Source organism: Arvicanthis niloticus, chromosome 5 (assembly GCF_011762505.2).
Source record: "Arvicanthis niloticus isolate mArvNil1 chromosome 5, mArvNil1.pat.X, whole genome shotgun sequence".
In the NCBI taxonomy this organism is placed as follows: Eukaryota; Metazoa; Chordata; class Mammalia; order Rodentia; family Muridae; genus Arvicanthis; species Arvicanthis niloticus.
The window spans coordinates 84,225,378-84,238,575 of record NC_047662.1 but is presented as its reverse complement, the minus strand read 5'-3'; the positions used below and the strand labels follow the sequence as shown (position 1 = coordinate 84,238,575).

General features: G+C 45.8%; 1 protein-coding gene across 7 annotated transcripts in view; it reads left to right on the top strand.

Moving 5' to 3' along the window:
• The window catches only part of Znf618 (zinc finger protein 618), a 167,790-nt gene that overhangs the window by 82,344 nt on the left and 72,248 nt on the right, over nucleotides 1-13,198 (top strand). For all 7 annotated transcript variants that reach the window (XM_034502815.2, XM_076934825.1, XM_076934828.1 and 4 more), the window contains exon 2: nucleotides 4,901-4,944. In XM_034502815.2, the coding sequence (XP_034358706.1) occupies nucleotides 4,901-4,944 (44 nt within the window). The remainder of the gene's footprint in view (nucleotides 1-4,900; nucleotides 4,945-13,198) is intronic.

Here is a 13,198-nt window from a genome sequence, read left to right as displayed (position 1 = left end):
GTGACACATAGTCTGGCGTAGTTCACCAGGCACTCCAGAAGGGTGGCCCCAGCCCTATGGCAATGGTGGGAGGTGCTAGTGGTGTTGTCTTAGCAGTGCTGAGGGAACAATGTACAGGGACCAGTTTAGTCTCACTGGAGGAGGGGAGCCAGCCAGTCCTCCAGACAGGAAGTGATTTTCAAGTTGCCATGGGGGATGGGGATGGCAAAGCCAAGAACCTAATTATACCACTATGGAAATGCACCGTGTGGGGGCCTGTCCTGGTGCCATCTTGAACATACTCACCCCAAGATGGTGACCCCTCCACCTTCACAGAGGTGCTGGATCACGTGTGGTCCCCCTTCCACAGCCTCTTATCATAGAAAGGCATTTCCTTCTTGGAGATCAGGCATTCAGGACCCAAGGAGCTGTTTTTCCTCCATTGTGCAAGCATGACAAATCATTAATTTTTGATTGATTTGCTTAGAATTATGGGTGCCCCAGCATTCTTTCCGCCACTGAACAGCTGTATAACAAATGAATATATCACAGTGCACAAAAGATTGGAGATCTAAGAGAAGCAATTACGTTGGCTACCCCCTCCCCCACCTTCACCCCTTCCCAGCCAGGAGGAAATTTTTGTCAGGAATTCCTCAAGTGGCTGTACAAAAATGAAAAGAAAAAAAAAAAAAGACAAAAAAACCCTTTCCTAATTGAATTAAATCTTCATCTCTATCTTTTACAGCTGATCTCCAAACACACACCGGTTCTCCATATGTCTGGTTGGGTTTTGTCCATCTAGGAAGAATCTTTAAGAATGGAATCTCACTTGTGAATTGAAACCAAAATGAAAAAAAAAAAAAGAAAGAAAGAGAGAAAGAGAGAGAGAGAGAGAGAGAGAGAGAGAGAGAGAGACTCTAACCTGATTTCTTTCTTTCTTTTTTTTTTTCTTTTTTACATTTTCTTTTTTTTTTATTCTTTTTTTATTTTTTATTTTTCGGTTGCTGCTATGCCTTTAAGATTTTGGAACTGTACCATGCACTAAATGTGACCTCCATAACTTTTAAATTAAGAATTTATGCTGGCTTGAAATTTATGAAATATTTCAGCATGAAAGAAAGCCTTTTTCCCTCAGGAAAATTGAGCAATAAATCACAGCGCTGTGGATTTACTGCCCTAGAGCCAGCGAGAGATAGGATTTTTTTTTTTTTTTTTTTTGCTTCATTCTGAAAAAAAAAAAAATGTAATCATATAAGACAGCTTAGCTGCTGTCCTCCCACTCTCTAGAATTTTTAATTTCAGCTGTTTCTGCTTGGATTTATTTCCAATATTCCTGCTCGGCTTTTCAATTTCCTCAGTTATTAAATTTTAATTCAGTGCATTAGCATTTAAATTAAAAAAGGGTTTATTTTATCGAAATCGTTGGCCAGCCCCCATCCCCGTAGCACACGAATTGCCTGTTTCTGCCATTTGCACAAAATGTGAAATGCAGCTAATGTCTTACAACTTACATTTGCACAAATTTAGAAATAAAATTTCTGGGTTTGGAATAATATTTTCTTTCCAAGAAAACCCTTAATAAGAAAATGGAAAAGAACATCTTAACATGTATCTGGGAAGGGAAAGGAGGGAGGAAGGAAATCAAAACTAGCCTCGCCCAGGTACTGGAGAGAAGCTGGGGGACGAGGAATGGAAGGAGCTGGGAACGAGGGTGAGGTACCAGATAGGGGCTGGAGGGCCGCCATGTCTGCCCCCAGCCAGCAAGAACGAGGAGGAGGGCTCCCCGTGGGCCCATCTCCTCTATATCTCATTGGTGGTAGAGGTTGGGTCAACTCAACATAGAGTCAGAGGTGGCACAGGAGTGGGGGAGGGTCAGCTTTACCCTCTGTGCCCGCCCCTATTATGACCCTTAGAGAGTGTCGGTTTACAGGAAGCCTGCCTGAGGCTCACAGTGAGACACAGACAGAACCAGGGTGTGAGAAGGCAAGGAGAGGGGTCCTTTTGGAGCATGTAGTTTCTTAGCAGAGGATGACAGGTGACCACAGCAGTCACATTTTCTAAACTGTCACAACTTGGGCCCTACCTGAACTTGATGCTAAACTGTAATTGGTGTCATCTGGGCCATTAGAGATAGTCTTGGGGTTGTGGTGGCCTGGTAGAACCTATTGAGCTGCCCCCTTGAACAAGGGATTCTGGGCAGTCCAGGCTGGTTCTGCAGCTCGTGCAGACCATTCTGCTTTCTCGAGCCTTGGTTTCCTAGACCCAGTAAGTGTTGGCCTCTGTGACTGCTTCTGGGACTGCTGATGGTTGTCCCTGTCCAGTCCACACTAAACAGGTTCACATACATGACCTCATTTATATCAGTCTCATGCCAGTCACAAAAGCTGTGCTTACTATGTGCTGCTGCGATAGTGACATATTGTCTTGGAGTCTCCTCCCTGTGTCCATTGCCCATCCATCCTCATCCTTTCCCAGCACTACTACATGGCTATGAACGGGAGAGCATTCCCCAGTCGAGATAGTCTTTTAGCAGCTCTGGTACCTGGTGCCAGCCAGCATCCCCCACCCAACCCAGCCCCATTCTCTGCAAGAACTTGTTCAACAACAGTTTGAATAGTTAAAACAACCAGGAGTGACTTCCAACAGTATGAAGCCATGAGTCAGTGACAGAGAAACAGCTGAAGACTGTCACATGTGCTCAAATGGAGCATCCATCCTTCCTCCCTGCTGCACACTCACTGTGTTGGACCTAGCCAGCCTGGCATAAAATCGTGATGGGCAGGAAGGACTAGAGAGATGGCTCTGTGTTTAAGAGAAAGTACTGCTCTTGTAGCGGCCCAGAGTTTCGGACTAGAGTTTCATTCCCCGAACCCACAGAGGGCACCCGACAACTACCTGTAACTCCAGCTCCAGAAAATCTAACACATCTGACCTCTACAGGCACATGGATACATGTGGTGCGCATAAACTCAAGTAGATACACACACATAAACAGAAATAATAAACCTTTTAAAAATTGTGTAGAAAAAGACAATGTTAAAATTGTATGTAAAATATTATAAATCCATACTCAGAGATCAGCCGGAAAGGCAAGAGATTAGTTGGAATTTTACAATATTTTTTAAAACCTCTCAAAATCAAACATCTGCATTGTAGGACCTGAACACAAAAGCAGCCTTGTATCAAGTCTGAGAAATTGGGTGTAGGGAAGAGGCTGTAGTTGATCCAGTTCCTTTGCTTACATGAAATGGCAGACCTCTTTCCACTTTGTTTCTTCTGAAATCACAAGCTGTCACTCTTTCCAAACCATATATGTACGCAGCACCTTTCCTGTCTTTAAATTGTCTGTGTTTGGCTATATGTCGTGATTGGGAATTCCACTTGGCTCTTTCAAAATATTGGCAGAGGACAAAGGATTCTGGGGCTGAGAAGGGTAGCTTCTAGAGTGTCCTTGGTCTGGACACATAACTGTGGGACTTTGGATAAACAAAGTCTTTGAGCCTTTGAGTTGGGACCCACTGTGAGCATTACAGGGGAGGAGAGACATCTGTGTCCTGCACTGGCATTCACTGAGTAGTAGCCAAGAGGAGCCTATAGGGACACTCACAGGGACCAAGCAGATGCTGGATCTGAAGTGAGAGGGAGGAATGGGCTCTGTGGAGAAGCAGGAATGTCACCACTACTTGCCTGTTATGAACTGAATGTCACTACTGGATTACCTGGTGGTTTGGTTTGGTTTGGTTTGGTTTGGTTTGGTTTGGTTTGGTCTGGTTGGTTTTAAGAGAACCTGGGAACATGGGCTTTAGGGGATGAAACTCTTATTGACAGTTTGTTCAAATCAAACCCAGCCTTGTGGTTTCACGAGGTTGTAACCTCCCATAAGCACATATCAAAAGGCAGCTGATGTTTTTACTTTAGGTCCTTGGCCCTTCATCCACAACTCCGAAGTTTAGAAAGCTTGAACACAAAAAAGATCATGACCTTTGAGCAGTAGAATTTGATCTGAGAGAGGGGAGGTTGTCACTCAGGAGTGCATGCAGGGTGGCTGTGTGTGTGTGTTTTATCACAGAAATAGTAGGTGCACCACAGACCTTGCCAGGAGTGTTTGAAAATATGGGGCATGGTCAGTGGGACACTGGGACACATGTTCTTGCACTTCGGACATGTTCTCCTCGAATTACTATGGTTGCCACTATTTTGAGATAGCCAAGAAGGACAGTGCCTGTAGCCAGTGGGAGGAGGAGCTTGGTGCTGTTCATGTTCCTGTAGCCTCCTTTGGTCTCTTTGCCAAAGTCTTCCTGAGTCCTGAACTAAGAGTGATGACCCCAAGACATTGTCAGTCAGGCCTCCTAAGACTAGAAGAAGCTCCCAGGGCTGTAGTCTCTCCATTTGAACCAGAATTTTCTGATTTGTGAAAATTTCATTTGGTCAGCTTTGTCTCCCCATCCCCCTCACCCCTAAATAAAAAGATTAAGAGCTGGCCCTCTCTTGATTTCCTCTGCTCATAGGGTTGGGGGACAGAATATTTTAACATAATGGGATTTTTCCCCTCCGGTTGGTAGGAATAAATCTGCAGCCACTGTTTTATTGGAAATCCCAGCTGAAAATAAAAACAGAGCAATTCAATCTCAGATTTAACTAGTTACTTACTTCTCGCCACATCCCCAGGGCATGTGGTTGCTGCTTTGTGTTGGCAGTGGGGGCTTGTGTTGGCAGTGGGCTCTCCACTGGATTTAAAGGGCCAAGCAGCTGTGAGTAGGTAGGTGTGCTGACTCCCTCTTGCCTTGCCTGGAGGGATGAAGCAGTCTATGGCCTTGACTCTCTGAAGACTATTCTGTGGGCACCATCCAGGGTGGTAGTGGTACCCAAAACCTGTATCTTCTGCAGTGACTGATGGAGGTGTTCTGGGTTTCTTTTGCAGGTGGACGGAGCCAGTACACCTGGAAAGAAAAGTGCTGTTAACAGGTACATCCCTTGCCACACCACACCCCCTCCCTGTCCCTGGTCTTGACCACTGGAAAGAGAAGGGGCACCCATGCATCCTCAAGTGTATGAGCTGATGGCCAGTTTTTTCCTTGCACCCTCTGTGGGCATTTGTGATGAATCATTGGAGAACTTAAAGTTGGGGAGAGCACAAGCGGGGAGCTAAGCAGATACAGTGGCAACTTCAGGATACCTCAGAAGTATGGCACTCCCGGGCCCACATACTTGAGCTTGGGCTTATTTTTCTGAACCCATCACTCCAAGGCTGTGGGCTTTCCATGTGCTGGACAAGAGGACTGTCCTTACCCGTGAGGATGGCAGGAGATGTGAGAGGAAGGCCAGAGGAGAGTTGGGTTGGTATTGCCAGAGAAGGGAGAAAAGACATAAAGGCCTAAAACCATAAGGCCCAAGCTGTGGTGTTGCTCAGTTGGCACTTGATAAGGTTAGCACTGGTGCTGCAGCTGTGTCTTGGGCAAAGCTTGAGTGATCCTGTGACCTTTGAGGCCTTAGAGGCAGAAGAAAGTAAACCACAGAGAAGAGAGGTGGCTCCCTGGCACATACAGTCAGGGCTCACCTGCTGGACTAGGGGGTCATATTTTGATTGCCACTTGGAAAAGTTTGCCTGTGGGTCCCCAAACACCAGTTCTTTAAAATGTTGATGGTTTGGGGGGACTGCAGGGGAAATAAAGAAGGCACTTTCTATGGACAAATTCACCAGGAGAACACTGTAATAGACAGTGTTAACCTGTTTTTTGTTTGTTTGTTTGTTTGTTTGTTTGTTTTAAATTGCTGTGAGACACTTTAGTCTTAAATGTGATTATGTACTTGCTTGGGTGGGGAAGCAAAGAGGAGAGAATGGATGATGACGTCATGTTTCTTAAACCTCATGAACCAAGGGGCCCTTTTATTGAGATTCACCTACTTAGTGAACATTCCTTGGAAACACCCTTTGGAAATCCTTGAGAGGTATGCTCTTTGAGCTGAAAGGCAATAGTTTCAACTTTGTTTCTGCAGCCTTTTGCATGGTGAATTGGGCATCATGACACCAGGTCGGAGGTCCCTTTAACCCATGTGACCTCGTGGGGTCAGGTAGATATTTTACACAATACAAGACACAGGTAAGTGAGGTGATGCAGGGTGTGTAGGCTAGAATGGGGGAGATATTTTTTAAAATTTTTGTTTCTATGATAAAATATTCTGACAGAAACAGCTTGGAGGAGAGAGAGAGTTTATTTTAGCTCACAAACCAGGATGTAGATGATTGTGGGGAAGCCAGTGTATCAGTTTCCTGAAACAGCTGGTCAAGAGCAGGTGTGTTGGGGGGAGAGGGATGAAAATACACATGCTCACTCACTCGCTTATTTGTGCTTAGCTTGACGTATGCACTTTTATACAGTCCAGGATCCCCTGCTTAGGGAATGATACCACCCACAGTGGGCTAGGTCTTACCATACAGTTAATTTAGAACTGTTCTCTACAGATGCATACCCACAGGCTAATCCAGAGTAGACAGTTCCTCAGTTGAGACTCTTGTCAGGTCATTCTAGGTTGTGTCAAGTTGACAATTGAAGAGCTTAGGTTGGTGGAGTTGCTCAGGCCAGGCCTGTGAACATTGGTGGTAAACATTGATGGTGAAACTTGTAGCCAGCAGTACCCAGGATATAGCTTCTCCTGGAACCTGGTAGTAGATTTTGTGTGTGAGACCTTGGCCTCCAAAGCAGTGGCTCCCTTAGCCTGAATGGTAGTTTTTGCAAGTGCTCTTGAATCAGAAGCTCAGAACTGGAAGGGTCCTGGGAATTTGTATAATCTACAGTCTTACTGTACATGTGGGGATACCAAGGCCTTGGCAAGGAACTATCCTACTCAGGGTTATGAGAAGACTGAGTGGTTGTGTCAGACCTGAAACTTACCAGAGATGGTGCCTTCCCCTTTCCTACACTCAAGTGAGGGTGAAGTCAGCTGTTCCCACCTTCTTCTATGTCTGCCTTGCACCTTCTGTGGTAGGCCTTGTGCTGTGTGCTGTGTACTATGCATTTTGATGGATCAAGGGGTAATTGATCCAGCCAGTTTGTGTGGCTTCTCTGTGCCAGGCACTGTTCTAAGCGCTGGGTCCACAGCTATGCAGGGAAATGAGGCTCCATCCGCACCATCACTCCAATAGGGATGGTGCACCTATGCTCATCTAATGTATATCTAATCTAATCTATCCAGAGCATATATCTGGGTCATTGGAACCAGAGCACATAGATGGGTTTCCCCATAGTGCTAGGGGGTGGTGGCTGCACACTGACTCATGGCGATAGTCAATAGAAGAGGCATGTAGATGTTGATACTGATTCTTACCCAGGGAAGGGTAGGAGAAGGGTTATGTGTGATATCTTTTCTGACCAGCCTGGGCTCTCTACCACATATATTTAGAGACTGAACCCCTTATGAGGGATGTATTTGTATTATTCTGAGTTTTCTCTGTGAAAGCTTAGGTAGAGGGATTGATGGGTCTCAGACTGTTCAGTTGGAAGGATGCAGAAAGTCCAGGCTGCCTCTGACTTCTCTGGGGTCTTTGCCTACTCTGGTTTCCTGCTTCTCCAGGTAGAGGGGCTCAGTTAAGAGTTCTGTAGCCAGTTAGGGGGTAGGGTTGTTGTCTAGTGAGTAGCTGGGCCTGGTGGTCTAGACATATCACCCAAGCTACTTGGAAGGCTGAGAGACAGAAGGATTACAAGTTTAAGGTCTACTTGGGTTGCAGAAAGTTCAAGACTAGCCTCAATAACTTAGGGAAACTCTATTTCAAAACAGAAAAAGACAGGAAAAAGGGTAAGGTTTCCTGGGTAGGTATTCTGATTCTGTGATTGGAACTAACTGTATCCTCTAAATCAGTGATTCTCAACCTTCTGATGCTGTGACCTTTTAACACAGATCCTCATGTTGTGATGACCCAACCACAAAATTATTCTTGTTGCTATTTTTTAACTGTAATTTCGCCACTGTTATGAATTGTGACCTAAATATCCATGTTTTCTGATGGTCTTAGAGACCCCTGTGAAAGGGTCCTTTGACCCTGAAAAGGGTTGCGACCCACAGGTTCAGAACCACTGCTCTAAATGACCACACAGCGTGGCTGTTGAGAAGCTTATTGTCCCCAGGATTGACTGACATGTTAAAGCATCACTTTAGCTAGGGACTCTAGAGAATGTGACCCTGGCCAGTTAGGGTATGGGGGACACTGGAACATTTGCGCTTACTGAGATGGTTTCAGATGGAAAATCAAGACCGAGTCTAGAGAGCCATGGGCAGAAATGACCTTGAAGGATGGATAGCCCACCCTCCCAGTCTGTCAGGGTGCCCTTCTATTGTTCCAAGTGCCCTTTCATCCCCATGCCCTCCTTTTGGCCTAGGATACACAATTTTGTTATTTTCCCAACAGCATGGGGTGCTAAGGAATTAGCAGTTAAATTGAGGGGGACATGGAGAAGCAGAGTTTCCAGTGTTAAGGAACAGGCAAGTGTGGTTTGCGGTCCTTTCCTGCAACTGAAGCTGGGCTCCTTTTACAAGCCCAGTGATCCAACACTGGGGCAAATGTTGATCTGATGTGCAGATTGCTACACATGAACTGCCACAGCAGCTAGACGTGTACCTCCACAGCTGCCAAATGCTGCTTGTTCCAAGGGGCAGGGCCTTAACTGCAAAGCTCTAGAGGAATTGCGGGCTTCATAATTAAGCAGATGCAGACAGCTCTGAGGGTGCTGTCTTGAAGAACGGTGCTCATTTGGCCTGTGGAAGGTTTTTCAGGGTGGAAAGATCCTAGTGATCTAGTCAAACCCTCTGGGCAGCTAGAGATAGGAGAGGATAACTGCATACTTGTATGTGGCAGGTACACAGGGTCCTGAAGATGGGAAAAGCCAGGTCTCTCTCATTCATTCATCCATCCATCCATCCATTCTGTAAGATACTAACTGCCTAGGTTCTGATAATACTCCAGTGGGCACAACAGACTGCAGGCCCTGTCTTTGAGAAGTTGGGGTTCTAGTGGCACAAATATGTAAAGTATCTGCTTGTGGGATCTAATGAGTGTCATGGCAGAAAGATCAGGGAGGGTGGCAGGGAGACCATATGGCATGGAGACCAAGAGAGGCTGCAGCCTCTTCGGTCTGGGTGCTTAGTCATGAAAGACATCAACTGGGAGGTGACACTTGCCCAAGCAATGAAAGAGACCAAACCTGGCAGTCCTTTGAGGGAAGTGTAGTTTAGCCAGAGAGAACCACAGGTGCCAGGCCCTGCAGTTGAGGCATGTCCTTTGCATTGGTGTAAAGAGAGCAGTGTGCCTGCCTAGTCCCTCAGACGCCATTATTAAGACTTCAGCCATTACAGCACTCGATATCAGGAGCCACTAGAACTTTTGAGGAGAGGTGACATGATATTTGATTTGAAAAGGATCATTCTGCCTTTAAGTGGGGAGGGGTACAGGGCAAGATGTTGTAAGAGCTACTGCTGTATAAAGGACTAATATCCCTGAGTGCCAGCATCCACAGTAGATCCTGCAAGGAAGCTCTACAGACACCAGAGGACAACTGTAAGAAGGAATTAAGACTTTATAGAGTATATAAAATAAAATGTACAACAATGACGTAAATGACAGTAAGAAGAAGGAAGAAATAACCTGTTATATATTACTTGAATGTAGTCTGTGATGCGTGACCTGTAATATAAATCATAGAGAAATTCTATCATTAATTTTCTTATTGCTATGACCAAACACCTGACAAGAAGCAACGTAAGAAAAAAAAAAGGTTATTTTGACTCATGATTTGAAGGTGTAGTCTATCAGGAAAGAGAAGGCAATGTTGGCAGAAATAGTTCCAGGTTCAGATCATCAGGGCTATAGAAGGTAGGCATAGAGGTAACACAGGACAGACTTATAATTTGAACTCTGAGGTCACTAACTGAGAGAAGCCTCCTGTTTGGTCCTGGGACAGTCCCAGACTGGGCAGTCATGTCTGCATGGTCCCCTCTCCCTGACCTTGGAATTCTCTGCTTGCTTGCTTGCTTGCTTGCTTGCACATTTTCCTTGTCTTCACTCTAGCCAGGTAAGGGCCACTCCATATAGAGTCTGCCTGGGTCTAGATCCTGGTGTGCCACCTCCTGCTTGTTACCTGCCCTCTGTGTATTGGTGCATTTTGTTTTCCTCATCTGTACAATGGAGGTTGTGTCAGTTCCGCATCTCAGTGTGCTAAGATGTGTATGCCCGCTGCACAACACCTAGCTGTAGAGGTCATCAGTGAGCTTCTACTGTAGTCGATGTTTACCGTCGTGTTGGCTTGGGTAGGGGAGACGGTGAGGTTGGAGCTTGGTTGCTGAGGGTCCCTTGGGACCTGGTCACTGTGCCTTGACATTATACATACCATCTTTTCTCCTCAAAGCACCTACTGTGGTGGTGCTTAGTCTCCTCCTTCATAGCCAGTTGGAGATGTCCAAGGTCACCCAGTGAGAGTAAATGGCTTTGGGCTTAGTGGAGTCTTACCCTGAAAGCCAAGGCCTTTTACCAGTAGCCTCTGTAATCACGACCAGGTGTGTGAGCCTGCATAACCATTCTTTAAAGAGTGGTTCTTGTTAGCACGCTGGGGTTTTTTGCAGTAAAATAAAGGTTGTCCCAGACAAACCCATTTCATTAGCACTGACCTTTTCCAGTGACCTTCATCTGTCACTAGAGAAAGGCAACCGTGTGGATGGACGGGATTCTGTGAGCACTGACTTGCTTCAGTCAGAGGCTTCTGCTTCTGGCTCCAGGCTTATGGCAGAGCTTAGTGACAGAGCTTGGATTTGATGCCCAGGAATGGCCTTCTCCCTCTGCCAGACTCTAGGCAGTGTGGGGCCTGTACCTGCTCACACACTAGGTCAACTCTAATGTTTGTGCCCTTGCTCCAAGGAACTGGTTGCTTTTCTAGTAGGCAGAGTTCACTCTTTGCTTAATCAGTTACTGTTAAGCCTAGGCTGTAAGTAGAGTAGATTCTCTCAATTTTCATTTACAACTCTTGCTGTCCACTGGAGACAGAGAAAAGCACAAGCTCCCTCAGAGGTATCAGGACCCACCAGTCACTTTCACTAAAGGGCATTTGTGTTTAGGGTCACTCTGCATAGAGAACATGGGAATTTTGCTTGAGTCTCTATCCTGCACCCCATTATGTGTGCACCTTGAGTGGGTGGAGTGAGGGTTCTTCCTGGGAACTTGACTCTGCTGATGGGAGAAGGTGGAACTTGCTTATACACCATTCAAAGCACAGTGGTAAAGGAGGTTCCCCTACTTCATAGCTACCTTCTGTTTTCTTCCTGTCTGTTTCTCATGCAGTGTGTCCCTAGTCTCTGCCTCATCTTTGCTGCTGCTGGCTGGAGGGCAGCCATGCTCACCACTCCATTTGTTTTTATTGGGGCTGAAAATTCCTCCGGTCTCTTCATGTAGAAAGCGTTCCACCAATGAGCTGAGGCTGGCCTTCATTTTCATAGTCTGAGCAAAAGTCACATTTTGTCTCCTTTGTAGGGACTAGAGAAAATGACTGCTTGTTGGGTCCCTGATATGGACAGATGCCTGTGTGGGATAGGGGATGTCCAGGACTCCCACCCACACCAAGGATACTGAATCCTATGAAACTCAGGTCCCCTCTGTAAAGTGTGTTGTATATGCTTGTAACCTCTGCATATTCTTCCATATGCTTTGAATTGCCTCTGGGTTATTTATAACTAGTACAGATAAATGCCCTGTGATTGGCTGCTAGACGGTACAGCTTAGAGAGTAATGTCAAGGGATAAAACTCTGTCCATGCCCCCCCCCCACACACACACTTTAGCGCTTAGATGCAATATGAACATGGAGCCTAAGAAGACAGAGCCAGCTGTATGCAGTAGCATACTGAGTACCTCACACACCTGTCCTTTAATCTTCTGAACTGTTTTAGTGGTCAGCATTACCATTCCTGATGACACACAAAGAGAAGTGCAGTGGACAGGCTAGAAAATCTATCATTAGCTGGCTGTGCATCTAGCTTCTCATTCTCTGGGCCCTCGTGAGGATGATAGCAGAGCAGAGTCTCTTGTAGGTCTGAGAGCTGAATCCTTGAGCTGGGTGCTCCCTGGAGAGTGCTGCACTTAGAGATGGCTAGTTACAACACATGTTGGGTATGTTGTATGGTTTTACTGTCTGGCTGGGGACTGAGGAGGAAACACAGCAGAGGGAAGGACTACAGAACAACTACTAGCATAAGACTAAAGGGTGGGAGAGGAGCAGCGATCCTGTGAGGATGTCTCCCTCTGTCAGTCCTAGGAAGAAGTGAGCAGCAGGGGGGAAGGAGGAGGAAGAAGAAGAGGAGGAGGAGGAAGAAGAGGAGGAAGAAGAAGAGGAGGAGGAGAGTTACTGAGTCAGAGCCTAGTCAAAAAATAAGATTAGTGGGCAGAAAGAGAATATTGATTCTGGCTTTGAGCCCTGCATGAAAACTGCCCATAGAGGACCTGCCCTCTAGGGTCTTTCTGAGCCTGTGTGTCCTGTAGCAAGTCTGTGTAGGGCAGACCCCTGCATGGTTTCTACTCCTCATCTGCCTAGTCAAAGGATGCTGTGTGGGCACTACTGTCTGGAGCTTTGGTCTCATTAGGTGTGAGAGCAAGGTATAGAACACATTTGGGAGAGCTTACAGACAATATTAAGCAAAACACCCCAGTAGCTGAATCTTGGCATATGTGACTTGACAGGGTCTCTTACTATTCCCCACATTAGTTTTCAATTAACCAGGGAATTTTCTCTTAATATTTAAATCTTTATTCTGTCTCTCTGAGCGGCAATATTACTCAGTGTTGTGGCTGACTGACACCGTGCATTGAAGAAAATTAAGTGCCTAGGAATTATCTCAAAGTAATGATGTATTTATGCATTGTAGGTTATTTTGAGTTTCTAGAATGTTAAGAGTTGTTTAATACGTTAATAGTTTTAATCTATTAATTTAATCTTTTCTTCTTGACTATTTATTAAAATATATCAGCCATATATGACAGGAATGGAAGCATAGACAATTTGGAGGGTTGTTGATGGGCAGGCAATGGAGCAAGGATTGGAAACAGGCAGACCAGCAAGTACAGGCCCTGGGCTGGTCCCGTCTCTCCAGAGCCTCATTCCAGAGTCCTTATCACCCTCCCAGTCTCTCAGTCAGAAGCCAATCTCTTAGCTGTATGTCCAAAGAACACATTGTAGTAAGCAGCC